We start from the raw sequence: 17,915 nt of genomic DNA, 5'->3' as shown, positions 1-17,915 counted from the left end.
TTAAAACCATGAGTAAGATTAAAATTTAATTTTAGTCTCTTCATACATTAATAACCTCATTTATTAATTATATTTTGATTTTTTAATTATTTCTCTCTTTCTTCCTAATTTTTAATGTATTAATTTTATTTCATTATAATTATAATTTTCATTTCATTTATCGTAATATATTTTGTTGTAAACATTTAGATAAACTAATTTATGTTGTACACTATATTTCGATGTACTTTGTCTTATTCATTTAGGTACATTAAATTCATTATAATATATTTCGGTGCATAGAATTAGGTACACACATTTCAGTACATACAATTTGATACAAACATTTAGGTACATTAATTCAATATAATACATTTCGATACACACATTTAGGGACATTAATTTAATATAATACATTTCAATGCATATATTTTGGTACCAACATTTAAATACATTAGTTCAATATAATACATTTCGGTACACACATTGCGGTACATTAATTGAGTCTTTCAAGTCTGAAGATGTTAAATAAAATTAATAAATTAAAATAAAATCTTTTTTGGTCAAAAAATAAATTAAAATTTGTATATTAATAAATTTAAATATTTAATGAGAGATTAAATAAAATGCACATTGATTATTTTGAATTAAAGACACATCAAGGGATTATAATCAATATATAATATAACACCAGGTTTATTTTAAATTTCAATCTTCTTGAATGATTAAAGTTAAAAAACTCTTTAGGTTAATCTTTTTATTTGTACGGACTGTAAATGTTATTCAGAAAGTAACTTTTTTTTTCTTTCTTTTTTTTGTGTCGAAATCGTAAGCATGGGTTTTTTTTTTATTGTGCTCCGGTGAAATTGGTGGCATAAGCCCAACTAAGACTAATCACAATTTATGTGACATAGTTTATTTATTTGTAATCGTAATTTTAATCAAGTCAAAATGATTATTGAGATGAGCATAACTCCTCCCTTTGGTTCTTAAGATTTGAAATCGGTAGAAGTATTTCCTAAGTTTGTGCATCGTTCATCATTTGGTCCTTATATGAAAAATCTCTATTAAATAAGGTCTAAAATGACAACTACCGTAATATAATAAACAATTGGCCGAAATAATTTGACAAAAATTGAGGCTACTTTTGTGATTTTCATATACCAAAATGAAAAATTATGTCATTTTCAGATATCATTTTGACTAAAAAGCCTAATTGGGAATGAAGATCATTGGAATCCACGTAATATTACGAACTGGACTCTTGATTTCAGACACCCGACATCACGTACGCAAGGATATTGCTTGGCTGCTGCTACTCCCGGAGCAACTTCTCCTTCATAGCTTTTCCTACCGGTAAATTTTCATGCTAGTGGTGCAGTTCAAGTTAAAACAGCAAGCAAAGCGAGGTTCGATTAGCGAACGCTAACAAGCTTATGCTAATCCAACAACATTCAACACTAAAATTATGACAAATCTGGAGAAAAATAATGCAGTAAAGTAACTTAACTAACGTGCGACGAGAGACCCGAAAAAAAAAAAAACAATGGTTACAGAAAATGTCAATGGTTACTAACTGCTTATCGTTCAATTCCGACGAGCGCAACAAAAAATGACTATATGCACATACGGTCATTCCGCCTTTGAACTGGAATTAACAGACAGATTCTCAACGCCGACAGCAAGAGGATGGGGAACAAAACACAAGTGGTGAAGCCAAAGCCGCTTCTCTTTAGAAGGCTTTTGCTTCCCTTGTGCCCGCCACCGTCGAACTAAAGGGGCAAGAAAAGCAGCTTGATAAACTGAATCTCATTTTACAGACAAGATGATTCTCCACACAGCCCTAACTAAGATGGAGGCAAAAATTTACTTCGGGCTCTACGAGAACTGCAGAAATTTATGGGAGGGAAAATTGTAAAAGAAAATAAAAAATTTGATAAGGAAACGGAAAAAAACCCTTTTTCTACAGCACATGCCTTCACATGAAGTAGCTAAGGGCCTTCTTTCTTCTTGAGCCCCCTTCGCCATAGAGTTCGTTCCATTGTAAAAGCTCGGTCATGTTCACGGATTCCGATGAAACACTAGCGCATACCTGTTTCCACAAACCAAGTTTAGAAAACAAAAGCACAATACTGCGGGAGGAGAGACACGGAATGGAAATTGAGGCTGCATCTTACCCGTTCGTGAGCATCTTTGAAGTCATCCATGTTCAGAGGCCGTATATCAGCACTGCCACTCAAAGCTGGAACGGGTTTACCTTCCGCTACGGCTACAGCATGCTCCTGTCATCAGTAGAACGTATTAGATCATACCTTCTCTACATATCAACTGGCTACTTGACCCCGCAAAAAAAAATAGAGCAATGTAAATGGTTCGACTGCTATGGATAGTCTCGTTAGAAGCAAACTACGCGTCTTTCAACACTCTCAAGATAAATTGAAATTCAATAACTGATTCCTCGTCCCTTTTACCCCTCTACCAGGATTTAATGTCATTTTTATCTCCTTAAATTTTTTTCTCCTACATCAAACAAATCAGTCTATCACTGATGTGATTCAAACCAAATTTGTTTTTTTGATAGAGCCACGGCCATTGGAAGGGAGGTGGTTTATGGAGCCATAGCTGTCACCGACACATAAGAATAAAAGATGTCCCTGATTTACCCCAGGTTTTAAGGGGATTTTGGAACTTGGATTCGAAATGAAATAAATCAACAGAAAGAAAATCAAAATAACTAGTTTCAAAGTTGAACCTGAAAAATGATAAAATAAAATTGGGCTTTCTGTCGACCAAAAAAAAAAAGGAGTTTCTTTGTTTAGAAAAACAATGTAGAGATGTCTCTTTGTTTTATTTTGGTCCTCACCATGGAAAATCAGTTCTTTGTTTTCAAGAGAGAGAGAGAGAGAGAGAGAGAGATGATATAAACAATGACTTCTAATGCTGGTAATAGCGGAGTAAAACTGGAAAGATGAGAGTTGGCAATTTCAAATTTGTTTGGAAATCTAGGACACATAAATTGATCCAAGTGGGTCTACCATCAGCAGTCGCTTAGAGTGACTGCCTAACATTGCACAAGAAAATAAAGAAAACTTGGACACACATCATCAACAACTAAGATAAAATCTAATGACAAGTTTGCTCTAATGCCAAAGAAACAAAATACGAACCTTTTTTTCCTTCTCCAAAATCTCTTTAATTGGACGATGTGCGGCAGTTACACAAAGATTCTGCAACATAATAACAATTATTGATATAGAATCATAGATTTAAAGAAAGCTTCAACTATCAAAATGAATAATATTAAATTAATCACCTTGAGGTCACTTCCTGAATACCCATCCGTCATGCTTGCAATCGCATCAAAATCAACAGTGGGAGACAAGTCCTCTTTTGCCAGTATGACTTTCAATATTTTTGCCCTATTTGGAGCATCTGGCAAATTTACCATCAACCTGCAGAAGGCTAATTATAAATAACTTGACATCATTTAATAAAAAAAGAAGGCAAGAAATGTGTCAGTTGATGGGGCAAACACAAGAAGTGGGAGAATGTGTACTCATATATAAGGTGCTATTGTTTCGATTTGGACATGATACTTACCTGCGCGGCAGTCTTCGAATGACAGCCTCATCAAGGTCAAAAGGCCTATTAGTGGCTGCCAGTACAAGAACTCGCTCTGCTTCTTTTGTTCGTAAACCATCCCAATTTACCATGAATTCATTCTTCATCTTACGCATTGCCTCATGCTCACCTGGATTTTCCCGTCGGCCCAACATACTGTCCACCTATTACAAGCTCAAATAATGTGAGAAATCAATTAAAGGAAAACAACCCAAAATAGGTAAATTCCTTGAGAACTAAAAGAACCTTACTTCGTCTACGAACACAACACTAGGCGCAATTTTACTGGCCAGCGAAAAAACAGCTTTCACATATTTCTCACCCTCACCAAACCACTGCACCGAAGAAGACATTACTTAAAATTGTGAGATGCAATCAACTTCTAAAATTAGACCATAGTCAAACTATCCAAATTGCCAACCTTTGATGTGATGCTCGACATGGATATATTGATAAAGTTTGCACCAGCTTCCGTAGCCACAGCCTTTGCAAGCATTGTCTTGCCTGTTCCAGGGGGACCAAATAAAAGGATACCCTTGCAAGGCTGCATAGAGAGGACATAAAATCACGATCATATACACTCGTCACCATAGGGCTACAATACTTATATTTGATCATGTGCCAACGTAGTACTGAAAAATAAACAAGTTCATAGATGATAACTAGCACTTCATGAACACTAAGGTGGAGATGAGAGATATCAGAACTATATAATCAACATTAAAACTCACATGCATAAACCAGCCATACAATGTTCAGAGAAATCAAATAAAAAAGTATATTTTCTCTCAATGCAGACAAAACATTTTACCTTGGTCAATTGCCCCTTGCAGAAAAGCTCTGGCCTTTGTAAGGGAAGCATCACCAACTCCTTCAATGTATCCTTCACATTCTCAAGGGCGCCAATATCATCAAATGTAACTCCAATGTCACTAGGTGGAATAACATCAGCTAAAAGCCTTTTCTCAAATTCATTTTCCGTAACAACATCCTGATTTCAACCAAAAAATCACTATGACAATTAACATAGAGTTCTGCCTTACATGAAGAAGGAAGAGCAAATTGAGATCAAGGGATAACTCCCTAAAAAAAAGATAAAAAAAAAAGTGATCATACAAGTTGGAGAAACAAAAGTCGGATACCTACCTTAAGTGACTTCAAACTCTTCGTTTCATTCTGGAGAGCCTGTAAAATTTCAAGTCCGTACTGGATGCTGCCAGAATTGCAACATGGCATTACTGTGTAATATCCATCCAATAACTGATATTTCAGCTAACAATTATTCACGAAGATGGCAATAAATAATCTGTTAATTACCTCTCCTCAGACAGAACAACTTTTGTTTCTGGATCAGCTTCAGGATTCTGCATTAAATGATGGTTTAAAGCCCATCCAACTATCTTGTCTGAACCTGCAACAGATGAGATAATACATAAGTCACAAAAGATAACACAAAAAGTACAGAACCATGAGCAGCTAATGGCATCTTGATGTATCATGAAAAGAGCATACTTTCGTTTGTAAGTGTTTGATCCTTGATGCATAGTGTCCCAAGTCCTTCACATTCCAGTCCACATCGACCCAGAACCTATATATAGAAAAATGCACCTTGATTATCATTTTGAACAGCAGTAATCATACACTTCAATGAGCAAAAATAAAAAATAACTTAAGGCGGCAGCATGTAAGTTTGGATCAATGAAATTGTTTTTCTTCTGTCAGAGTTTTCACTTTTCCTTTGGATAAATAATGTTAATTGTTTAATTCATGTTAACTTTATTTAAGATCTTCATGGCATTTGAACACATTTAGCAAAGAAGTGCTGGACCACTAACCATTATGGTTTGTAAATAACGTTAAAGGTCAAAGGATATACAATCAAAGTACAACGTTAAACTACCACAACAGAATTAAACAACAAATTTGTCAGATCTCAGCACTAACAGTCTAGTTGTCAGATCCCAGGTAATTGCATTTGGACTCATATGTAAGCAGGTTCAGCCACACTTGACCAGTAACCAAAACCTTTCAGCTTGAAAGGACAAATACGATTTACAAAAGCCACCCTTACAATAGATTGACTGCTTAAATTTTCTGTCTTGAATTATATTGTTTTGGGATGAAGCATTCCAGGTACCAGTAAGGTTGGCACAGGGTATATGGGGTTACCATCCCAAACTCATGGTATATGTGTCCAGAAAAGGGCATGCACAGAAAACTGCCCAAGAATTCACATTTTAACCTCCAAAACAACGATTTGAATATCATCATATGATTTCTTAAAGCTAGAAAAAGATAAAGCAACTGAATTCCCAAACTATCACAAAAATGGACCTAACAACAGAGTGTCCAAGGAAAAAGTCCAGATATATGATAAGAAAAAACTTTGTGCAGCCACAAAAAAAAAAAAAAAAAAAAAAAAAAAAAAAAAAAAAAACTCACAGTACGCAAGTGATTCAAGTTTCCCTTCATTTTTAGGGTTTCAACGTCTCGATCCAATTGTTGCTTCCACGAGGTAAGAAGTGCTTCATCCTGCAATGTCCATAGCATAATAAGGAAAGCCCCACAAATAGGAAAAAAGAAACCTATATGTAACAGGAAGCAATATACAAACCTGCGGCATATGAATGGTAACTTTATTGGGAAAGAGTTTAGTCAGAAGTTTTGTCGCCTTGGGAACTTCTTTCCCTCTCTCATGTAGTCTTCCAAAACTATCCTGTAATCACAAATAATCCAACACTCAAAACAGCAAAAGGCCACCATCCAGAAATACCAAAATTTTAAGGCAGAGATAATTCAACTAAGCTGCTATGCAAAAGGATTAAAAGAAAAGGGGGAAATGAAAGACATAAGCAAATGCACATGTTAGAGGTGTATGAACATTACCGGGAAAGCCAAGTCAAGAAGAGCAGTTTGATTGCTGCCAAACTTTGTGAAAAGCAAACCGCCAGGGTGCGACTGAAAGAATGGGTGATGTTCAAAGAAGCAGCAAAATAAGCATTCAATTTTAAGCACATAATACTTGACTTCAAACAGTGTTATTTATACAGGCTTCCCCTGCTTTCTAACAATTTAACTGCCACCAGTTTTTACCACCTAATCCATATACCATGGTTACACCTAATGCCATTGAGTTAATCGTTATCAGTTGTGTTACTTTATATCTATTACTGGCTCAAAATATTGGGCTTCAGCAGGGGAGACATTATCTAGAGTGGCTAAGAAATGGTAGCAAAACATGTTGTGGATGGCATTGTCTAAAACATAGGGAAGGATGGTTCTATACATCATAAAGAACTTCGAAAGCGGTTCTAAAGAGTATTCACACTTGCACAAATCCAGCATCTAAATATTCATTTCTTCTCCATGATCACTGAATCACGTATCTTTCGGAGATAAATACATAGGCATGATGCTATGGCTAGGCTTGTACATTTCAAATTCCTTTCCAATGTTCCATTTTTTTCCTTTCAAGTATGCTATAAGATTATATTACATTCTCACAATGTGTTATTGTGATATAGGATTAAAGAGCAAATTGCACACAAAATATATGCAAAACCAACATAAATATTACCTTCTCCTTGCGACTGTCAGTTTGAGTATGAGAACCAATTACAACCACATTATCTGGAAGCTTATCGAGTCTGGCTCTGAATGTGGAAAATGAATCGGAATTTCCCACCAGGGACTTCTCAGCATCTTTCATGAACAAAATGAAAGGGGAATTTCTGCTCTCACTTAGTACAGCCTTTAAGAGAAGATAAAAACTCATAAGAAGATGATACAGTTAAACCAAGAGAAAAAAGGAAAATCAGTCTATGATGGAAGATATGCCACCTCAAACAATGTGTTGATAAGTAATTTGTCCAAATCTTCTGTGCCCGGGGTTTCCAATCGAAGATCAGAGACTACAAGAAGAGGGGATAAGCAAGGTTTCGAATATATATGTGTGCATGTGTGTGTCAACTTAAGGAAGGCAAAACTACAACTGCAAATACATACCATTGCAGAAGTACCCATTGCCTTTACATAGACCCCCCAGATCAACACCATCAGGTATTGGTTTATCAAACTTTACACCGACTTTTGAAAAAGGATTTTCCTCAAAAAGCAGCACAACCTCTCCGCGCATTCCGCTCGCTGGGCCCCTGCATAACCAGTGGCATAGCATATGTACCAGCATTAGTGCAATATCATAGGTGGACCGCCTTTATAATAGGGACAACCAAAGTTTACACTCTGATAACATGATACAATAGTATACTCAGTTGTAACCGATGCTCATGTAAATGCATGTTAGAAGCTTACATAATTACATAGAGAAGAAATAGTGATTTCAGAATACATTACAAGTTTACATTCCACTATTATTAACAGTAAATATTCCAAAAAAAGTAACAACCAACTGATATAAGAGAATAACAATATCCCAAGGAACAAAACCCAAAATTCATCATACGCTACAAGTTTTATGCACCTCTTACAGTAAAAAAACAACAGGATACAGACCAAACGGTTTCAAAATTGCCGGGATCAGATCAATTAAACAACTGGTAGATGAATCTACTCTTAATCAAAATTGTGTGATATACAGCTCAAACTTAAAACATTACATCAGTACAGTAGGAAATTTATAGATAGAGGAATCGAGTTCAGTTTTAATTAACGCATATCATCAGAAGACAAAAGTATCAGTTAAATAAAAACTAAAAAAAAAATAGCCCTACTGAACTGTTTATAAGAAATATACCGTGAAGAAGATGATGTAGTATACAAGGCAACAGAAGATGAAGCAATAAATCTTACTCTGTCACCTGCACATTGTAGTTTATAAGAAATCACTGCCAAATTATATTCAAATAAATTTTAAAACAAAATTAAAAAAAAAAGGCAAACTTTTAAATTGAAAAAGAGCAACTGAAAGTCCTGCAAAGTGGCAGACCTATTTTAAACAAGTAATTCTTCGATGTCCCTGAGGAAGAGGGGAGGGTGTCAGTCTCCATCTTTGGTTGGGATTCCATGTCATTCAAAGGTGCATTTGATGATCCTGGTGCCTCTGTTTCAGAAGCTGACAGATCATTGTTCTTAGCCAAGTCTGGCAGTGCAGGACTTTGTTTGGTCAAGCTGCAGAGTTTTTCTGCATTCAATCCATCCTTGATCAGCTCAGCTTCCTTTGATGATAAACCCTATTGAACATTTGTTATTGATAATTCCCACTAATTAGCTATGGAAAGTATAATAAAAAAAAAAAGATGTCAAAAATAGAATATTGGTAAGATGAGTAGCAAAAGTATTAAAATTTATACGCCATGGAACAAAAACAAAATGATTAAATTAGTCTCCATACCACAAGAAGGAAGTATACTACAAAGAAGAAGTTGAGTGAATGTCAAGGAGGTTTTGTTTATCTTACACCCAAAAAAGAGTGGCTATCAAATATGAGCAACTTAGCCCCAAAATACTGCGCAAGAGCCTTTGCCAACATCTCCTGATATATCTCAGACCCTAGAAAAGGCATTCAGAAACAAACATTCTCAACTGCGGGAACAAAACCTATGTATCATAAATGCCTTATTTTAAATTTAATTTGTTATATCCACACCTGAAGGACCAGAGAGCAAAATGCGAGGGTTCACAGCTGTAAGCTCTGAGGTATACTTCACATGCTCTTTATGTTTCAAGTGTATAAATGAGGCTGCAATCAAGACTTTCTTCGTATTCTCACTGAAATAAGAGAATAACATGAACTCAATGACAAGTACATCTTTGAATTTAACAATCACACGGTGTAATAATCAATAGCAAAAGAAAAGGCATGTCAGAACGGTAACTATATCACTTAAAAGTATCATTTTCATAATTACCACAACCACTAACGAAAATCATACACTGAAGCTACGTAACACATAAAAGCATGACTAGAGAGTGAACCAAAAAATTGGGTTCACATTTTGCAGTGTCAACCAAAAAAATTGACAAAGAAAAGAACCACATTGTTTTTATTCAATATGATCCACTTGGCTGATTCACATCCCTACAAATCTCTCCAAGTATAAGAGAGATTTGAGCGTTATAAATCATTAGATGATAAAGGAAATAGTTGGGAACAGAAAGCAAAGTACCGCCAAAAGAGAAAGGTAGATTCACATATTCATATCTAGATTCTAATTTATAGATGCAAAGATAAATGGGGATGAATACCTAAACCTAAGAGAGCACAAAATTATGATTGTTCTTTAAGAAGAACAAAAGAAACGATTCATTATCTGGGCTCGAATACTTCAACAACAGTATTGTCAACACAGCATATATTGTATACATCAAACTAATAAACGTCACAAAGCAGATATTACACGGCCATTCTAATAAATAAACAAACATGTCTTGTTTATCAAAAAAAAAAAAAGTAATACCTCAAATAGTATGGGAAGTTATCAAAGGAGACATCTATGCTTTTGCCATCAAGAATTCCTGCATGAAGGCCTTCTTTAAATGCAACACACCGAAGAGACATGCCTGACGTTGATGCTGATTGCGAATCCCTCGTCCACTCGTTTCTTTCTTCCAATACCTGTTTACAGATACCTTTGCTCAATTTTAGTTTATAACTAGGTGATCGAGCTAACATCCTCAATAAAGGCCTTAGCAAATCATTCATCCCAGAGAGTTTTACATTGCCTGCCTCTATGCTAGAATCGGGGTTGCAGTCTGGAGTAAGAATCTTGTCTGTTGCTCCGATATCTTCAGCTTTGTCAGTCACTCTGTCTGGAGTTGAGCTGCTTTCTAGGCCATCAAGCTCAACTTCTGTACCATCTTCAATGACAGACTGAGCTGGTACCTCAGCACCGGGGTGAACTTTACTGGTGGTCTGAGCTGCGGACTTCCATCGCGATTGTTCTGCCCTCGCGCTAAGAGAAGCCAGTATGGAAGCCCCAGCCACAGCTGAAGGATCTCCTGCCCTCCTTTCAAGATGCAAAAATTTTCCAATACTGCCTTGAACCTCTGCACCCTTAACTGCAGCCTCAGTCAGCAGTAGCTGAAAAATCTATGGTGATAAAATTTAAGGAAAGTATTCATATAGACACAAACTTATACAGGCCTAGTAAGTTATAAAAGTGAGTGAAAGTGACGCAAGTGCTACCCAGAAGTTAAGTTTAGAATATTAAAAAAAAAAAAAGGAACAGATATGTAAGCAACCCAGGAAAGAGAAGGATACATAAGCATGGTTGCCCACCGAACCAAAGACAACTTCATCACCCGGGTTAAGCGCGCAACTGTTGCCTTTCTTGACATTTGTCCCATTTACTTGCACTGATCCCTTGCTTCCCGTACTTTCAAGAATTGCTACAGCACCGCCCTCGCGCTGATCAGAAACAACAAGAGGTCACGTACACATTTTAATTAAGTTTAAAATATAAAATAACACCCAACAACACCCAAGTAGGTCGCTCCATATCTCAGTTCCACAAAAATAGTCTGACCACAACTTAGTAACAGGTATGAAAGCTTCTGCCGTCTGCGAGCCTCTGGGCGCAGACGCACCAAAGTACCAACAGAATATTATACGCAGGGTTCTCAAAGTATACCTGCGTGCGCTTGATCTTGCACAGAACCCCACTAATGGTGTGATCCTTCAGAGCAAAATTGCACTGTCTGTTTGCACCAATTGTGAAAGTCATTGCGCTAATAGAAATATTTATATTCTGCAGTTGAAAACAAAGAGGATTAAAATGCGCCACAAAAACAAAAACAAAAAAAAACCGAAGCAAAACACCAAAAGAGTAGTTCAGTCGAAAATCACCCAAGAAGTTCAAATTATTCAACTTTGTATTATAGTTAAAAAAATATATAAACAAGAACTACCAGTGCAGACTGTGACAAAAGCTTGCACCAAGGCGTATCCAAACTCGGACTCTGCTTCTGATAGAAACTCCAGGAAGAGAGTGAACTCCTCCGCTGCTTTTCCACCACCGGCGAAGACCCTTCATAAACCACCAAACCAACATTTCCAAGACTTCAAATTTCAACCAGAACCCGAACCCCACAACCCAAATTCAAGCAAAACAGTAGCTCAAAACCCAAAATTCACAAATTACAAACACAGAAATGAAAAGTCGGCGCGCCAAGAACCCACCTTCCGCGATCGGCGCGGCCACCGCCACATCTGGCGCAGTAGCTTCGGTCTTTCCAGAAGTCACGCCGTCTCCGGCGGGCGGAGAATCGTCGGGACCACATTCTCCGGGATCGACAGCCGCCGCCGGCGGAGGCGTACACAGCTCCTTCGAGTTCTCCACCCCGGGAGTCGCTTTGTCCGAAGCACTTCCATTATCTGCCTGCGAAATCGAACCCAATCAAAACCCTAAATCTCAAAATTCCACCACCACCCCCCAAAAACCCAATCTTTGACCCTCCCCCAAAAATAAACCCAAAGAACAGAACAAAAATCCGATTTTTCCAACGACGAAGAACCTTCTGTCGTTTCGGCGACGGGGGCTTGTCCTCGGAAGACGACGATCGCTTGCTGTTGTTTCCGGAGAGAGATCCACTTCGCCTCGTTGAAACCATGGCACTCTCTCTCTTCGTTTTCCTTTTTCTCTGCTAGAGATGCTATGAGGAGAGAGAAACAAACGAACGGAGAGAGAAACAAACGGAGAGAGAGATTTTAATTATTTTATGGGTCTTGTTTTTTGTATTTTTACATTTATAGTTTTCTGTTATTTTTAAAAAATTGATAAAAAAATAAAATTAATATTATATATTTCCTCTCCTTGTGTTCGGTTGGTGCATGGAAGATAGATGTCCCCAAGATGGATTTTACAGGGGTAGACGACGGCGCAGGTTAGTGGGTCCTGCATGGTTTTTCCTAAAATGCGCTGGGGGAAGACACAAGACGGTTTGGTTTCTTGCATCTAGTGGGGTTTCTTGTCTTTGGAGACATGTTTTAGTATCCCTATATAAATGGGTGCGTTAAAAATTAACAACTTAAAAATAAGTTTTTCAATGAAACTTGATGTATTATATGTGTTCCGGACACAATAAAAATTTTATCATTGTTTTGCTGCACTTGCATTTATACTTGGTGGAGTGAGAAGGTTTTGTGTAGGGAGAGTACTCATGCAAGGGGGCTTTGATTCCCTATTTGCCACTCATGCAAGGGGGCTTTGAATTTTTATTTGCCGATATATTTTTCAGTGTGACCGGAATACATGATAGTACATTATGTGTCACTATATAAATTGTGGGATGTGTGTGTTAAAAAGTTAATAACTTAAAAAATACAATTTCCCACCTCTTATATAAAAACACGTGATGTACCATTCATGTTCCAATTACAATGAAAAATTTCTCTTATTTGCCAATGGACCCATGGTTTTTTAACGTTTTTGACAAATTTGATTTCAATGGAAAGTGAGATTTTGGGTTGATTGCATTTCTTAATATGATTGGATATTGTGAACTGTTATTAGCACTCCAAAAATCTCATTATACACTCCTCATGAGTGTATTTTTCTTTCTAATTATAGAAAGTTTAGAGTGCAAAATGATATTTTTGAAGCGCCAATAACAATTTCCTTGGATATTTTATGATTTTTAAGCGGATAATGATGCGCATTTTTCACGTGCTCAGTTGATATTTAAGTATATTAATTGAGAATTATAGTGTGTGTCTCATGCATGTTTGATAAGTTTATGTTAGTCGATGAGAAATGATAAGTGGAACTCTCCATTGACTCACTATCAATATTTTATAATATTAGCACAAAAATTAGCGTAAGAACATGAGGCGGCAAAGAGTCTCACTTTTTAAAAAGTCCCATTAGCGTTTTTCTTAGTTGGTTGTTGAGAGTTTCAACATGGCAATTATATTTAACAAAACACTTTAAAAATGCACAAAAAGTGCATAATTGATATACTAATGGGTATTGAACAGGTATAACAGACAAATTATTTAGCAACATTTCATGTATGTTCTTAATGGCTACACAATTTTCTTGATCGTAGTTAGTTGAGTTGTATCTACACAAACGAGCACATTGGTTTTAAATTTGTTTGAACAATTAAAGAAAATGAACAAAAGTTAAAACGCCAAATTAGGATTTGTTATGTTAAATGCTGAAAAATCTCTCAATTGAAGGTATTAGAAGTAAGAGGTCTTAGGTTCGAATCTCGTGAATGACGAATTCAATACCAAATTAGGTTACTCATTTTGTGGCTTAGCTGAACTCTCCCTGGTCTAAAAATATTGATATACTAAAAAAAAATGGTCAAATTTTTGAAATTATACACCATTTGTGCAAATGAATAAAATTGGTCAAAATTTTGATGGGATAATGCGATTTGTCTTTAGAATGGATCTTATATTGTGCATGGTTTTCATCGTTGCATAATACATTTTTGTGTTACTTTCATGTAAAGTCTTTAAACATTCTTCTATTTATTATGGTAATATTCTATAGTTCCATTTATAGAAATTTATTTTCCATTAATTATGTGTTACAACCTTTTAAAATCAATCACAAAAACATTAGTGTTGTGATAGTTACATGTTACCAAACTTGTCTCGTCATAAAATAAAGAGATGAACTTTTTTGTTTATGTTGATTGACTCCAAATTAAGTACTTGTTTTGAAGTGTTTTTAACAAAATTACTGAAAAGGGTTTTAGACAAAATATTTTGGATTTGAAAAGTACTTTTCAGTGTTTACGAGCTCATTTGGATGTGCTTTTAAAATAATTCAAAGCATTTTTGGTAAAAATATTTTTAGAACCAATCCTTAATAAAAATGCAAGTAAATCCTGAAAAATCACTTAAAATGCTTTTTGGAAGAAGCACATAATTGATACTTCTTACAGAAAGCACTTTAAGTGCTTTTAGAATCCAAAAACATTTTCTTTAAAAGCTCTTTAAGTCATTTTAAAAGTACATCCAAACGAACCATATTTATATTTTACAAATAATTTTATTCAAATATATTTTTTACCAAAAACAATTTCAGCTATTTTAAAAATATCTTAAAACAAACCTTAGGATGGTACTCAATCTCCATTCCTGCTCTAAATATAATACCTGGATTGAGTTCGTCACATAGCAGCTGAAACTGTCAAATGATAAGACAAATCTTATCAACAAAAATTAAATTTCTTTCAATGTTTAATTGGTCTGGAACAAGACAGAAGAGGGAAAGTAATTAATTGCTCAAAAGTTGTATTATTAAACGGGAAAAGAACTCAACCGACCTAATTTAACGTGTGGACAATGAACCATTATTTTCTTTTTATTTTTTTTATCTAAAATGATCATTAAATTTAGGGGACTTTAACGAAAAACTGCCGATACTGTTCACTTTAACGAAAAACCACATTTTTACACTAAAAAGTTAATCCTGGTACTATTCACTTTACCCTTTATTTTGTCTTTATCATTAAAACTCAAAGTTTTCAAGCCATTTTCATTAGTTTTCCTTTAAATTTAGCATAACTTCTTACTTTGATTCTTAAAAATTAAAATCGATAGGAGTGGTGTCTGAGTTTGTCTGTCATTAGTCATTTTGATCATTCTATGAAAAATTTTTGTTAAATAAGGACCAAAATTATAAAAATACTTTCAATTTAATAAACAATGTGTCAAAATGATTTGACAAAAATTGAAGATATTTTTATCATTTTACGTTATCCAATGGAGGTTTTTCACATAAAGACCAAAATGACTAATGATAGACAAATTCAATAACCACTTCTAACGATGTTAAATTTTAGGGATCAAAGTGAAGAGTTATGTCAATCTCATAAACCTTTTGGCTAAAAATCATTTTCTTTTATCAAGGGATAATAGGGGAATTCAAACTTGTACATGTCTCGATAACCTAGAAATTGAGTATCATTAGACTAACAACTAATTGATCATCGTCGAGAGAACCACTGGACTTTGAGCTAGTTGAAGTAATGAAAATTTAAATTACATCCATAAAACATAAATTGATGAACTTAATTGGTGAATATATTTAAAGAATCCAAGAACATTTAACGACCAGAAATGAGCCGCTTCAAGTGCAATGTATACCATACTCAAAACATGTACTTTAGAGAATTCAGCCCAATGTATAGGATTTGGGAACATTGGGAACAACTTCTGTATATAAAGCAAATGCTATGATCAAAATCATCCATTATAATTTTTCATTCATAAGTAAAAGTTGTAGCAACTATGTGGTCGGGGCACCGAAGGCAAACAACTTAAACTTGAAGTTGTTCAAACATGTTTCACATTCCACATGAGCTCCGAGAAACAACAAAAGTACCAACAGCTCTCATGACATGTTTAACCGTCGTTGTTTAAGAAGAAGCACCACTGCGCAGAGGTAGAGCTTTCCCTTCGCTTTCCTACTAGCCAGCTGAGTCTCAGGATGTCCAAAACACTCACGATTCATTCCGCCATGAGCACGGTATGAGCGGCGTCACATCTGAACCTTTCGGTTAGATAATATGTCAACAGAAAACATATATGCAGCTATCATGCAGATATGAAGCTGTAGTGATTGAAAACCGAATACAAGTAAAGCATAATCATTGCTCTCAACATTCCTAAGCAAGTATAGAATAAAACTGTGCAGATTTCACCGGCCACCTTTCTTGTCCATTGGAATGGCGGTTTTTAGCCTGAGCAGTTCGCCCTACTTCGCCACAAAAGCGACGGAATGGCTTGCTTGTGGCCAAAACATCATGTTTTATCTGCCCTAATCAACCTAACATGTAAATCAAGTTTTATATGCGTACCTTAAAACTCGAAGCCTGTTGCCCCTCGCTTAGCAGGTTGATTTACGATTTAACATAATATGAAGAAAACTTAAAAATATGTAAAATTCAAACTTCGAATTTCATGTACCAAATGAATATATATACAGTGGCAGATCCAGGATTTTAACATAGGGTGGTCCTTATATACAACTTCCAAAAAAAAAAACGAAAATAACATTGAAAAATAAATGGCAAACTACAACTTCGACAAAAAATATGTATGAACTGACACTGTAACACAATATTCGCCAAAAAAAAAAACACTGTAAAACAATTCAAGTAATATCAGAAAATCCTAACAAATGAACAATAAATATGTATGAACTAACACTAAAATAGATATGAAAAAATCCTAAGAAATTAACAATGAATAAGGTTGAACTTAGTTTAAAGCCCGTTAGTGTGTGATTGTTTAGCTTTTTATCAAAAACCCTTACCAACCATTATCAAAGACCCTTACATATATGAATTCACTGTTCAGCCTTTTGTTTTTAATTAGTGTTCTTAAAAAATAAAATAAAAAACTAAAACTAAAAATCTTAACAAATTAACAATAAATATATATGAACTAACACTAAACTAGAAAACTTACAGAAATTCTAAAATTGTTGTTGATGGCCTTTGCTGGCTTAGGTGGCGCAATCAGGTATATTATATTTGATAAAGTTGAATTTGATTGAAAGCAGACTAATGAAAAGCCATGGGCTTTTATTAAATTTCAAATTGTTTGACTTTTTAATAAAAGATGGTGAGTGCTATCACGTGAAGGCCCTCACGTGGGTTTTAAATTTTTTTAATGACTTGGCTCAAAACGATGTCGTTTTGGTCAAGTCATTTAAAAAAAAAAACCTTTTCTTCTTCCTCTTTCAGTTTTGCACAGCGCATTAGCCATGGATGCTGCTCTTCTCTACCACTGCCCAGACTTGGGTAGTCCTAGGAGGTTCTCACAGCCATTTATCCGAGCTCTTAGATGGTCCCGAGACTACCCTGGTCCCTTAGTAAATCTGCCTCTATATATATATTCGTGAAAACTACAAAATAATGACAATGACTTACACTTGGTCTGGTTGTCTGGCTTGTTACATCCCACATCGTTCAGGGGAGTGGATCATGTAAGTCTTACATGTATATTCCCATCTCTACCTAGCACGAGGCCTTTTGGGAGTTCACTTGCTTCAGGTTCATCGGAACTCTGAAGTTAAGCGAGTTCACGCGAAAGCAATCCCATGATGGGTGATCCACTGGGAAGTTCTCGTGTGAGTTCCCAAAAACAAAACTGTGAGGGCGTGGTCAGGGCCCAAAGCGGACAATATCGTGCTATGGTGGAGTCGAGCCAGGGATGTGGTGGGGCCCAGGCCAAGATGTGACAATTTGGTATCATAGCCAATCTTTGGCCGAAAGTATGCCGACGAGGATGTTGGGCCCCTAAAGGGGTGGATTGTTACATCCCACATCGGTCAGGGGAATGGATCTGGTAAGCCTTATATGTATATTCCCATCTCTACCTAGCACAAGGC

General features: G+C 35.8%; 1 protein-coding gene across 5 annotated transcripts; it reads right to left on the bottom strand.

Moving 5' to 3' along the window:
• Positions 1-1,529: 1,529 nt before the first annotated feature.
• Positions 1,530-12,390, bottom strand: LOC103404522 (uncharacterized). Of its 5 annotated transcripts, none has more exons than XM_070811577.1 (29): positions 12,073-12,390; positions 11,738-11,936; positions 11,467-11,585; positions 11,190-11,306; positions 10,820-10,966; positions 10,277-10,648; positions 10,017-10,174; positions 9,206-9,327; positions 9,017-9,108; positions 8,546-8,789; positions 8,354-8,417; positions 7,606-7,751; positions 7,441-7,511; positions 7,178-7,351; positions 6,487-6,558; positions 6,215-6,316; positions 6,043-6,132; positions 5,113-5,188; positions 4,918-5,011; positions 4,747-4,813; positions 4,412-4,591; positions 4,022-4,144; positions 3,852-3,935; positions 3,580-3,764; positions 3,293-3,431; positions 3,147-3,206; positions 2,157-2,261; positions 1,956-2,071; positions 1,530-1,866 (listed from the first exon to the last, which is right to left on the bottom strand). In XM_070811577.1, exons 1-28 carry the CDS (start codon positions 12,166-12,168, stop codon positions 1,958-1,960), a joined length of 3,612 nt encoding a protein of 1,203 aa, XP_070667678.1. In that variant the 5' UTR covers positions 12,169-12,390; the 3' UTR covers positions 1,530-1,866; positions 1,956-1,957. The 5 variants fall into 5 exon arrangements, with proteins under 5 accessions (XP_070667678.1, XP_070667680.1, XP_070667677.1 ...); XM_070811579.1 differs by having other exon boundaries at positions 10,286-10,648; XM_070811576.1 differs by having other exon boundaries at positions 10,017-10,648.
• Between the last annotated feature and the right edge of the window lie 5,525 nt (positions 12,391-17,915).

Source organism: Malus domestica, chromosome 14 (genome assembly GCF_042453785.1).
Source record: "Malus domestica chromosome 14, GDT2T_hap1".
Classification (NCBI taxonomy): domain Eukaryota; kingdom Viridiplantae; phylum Streptophyta; class Magnoliopsida; order Rosales; family Rosaceae; genus Malus; species Malus domestica.
This window is presented reverse-complemented; position numbering and strand designations above follow the sequence as displayed.

Excerpts from the sequence above, each read along its gene's own strand:
- LOC103404522 (XM_070811575.1), bottom strand. The coding sequence starts at position 12,168 with ATGGTTTCAACGAGGCGAAGTGGATCTCTCTCCGGAAACAACAGCAAG. Across the intron at positions 9,328-10,016 it reads AACTTCCCATACTATTTGAG|TGAGAATACGAAGAAAGTCT; the intron begins GTATTACTTTTT and ends CTCTTATTTCAG. Across the intron at positions 7,512-7,605 it reads CAATGGGTACTTCTGCAATG|TCTCTGATCTTCGATTGGAA; the intron begins GTATGTATTTGC and ends CTCTTCTTGTAG.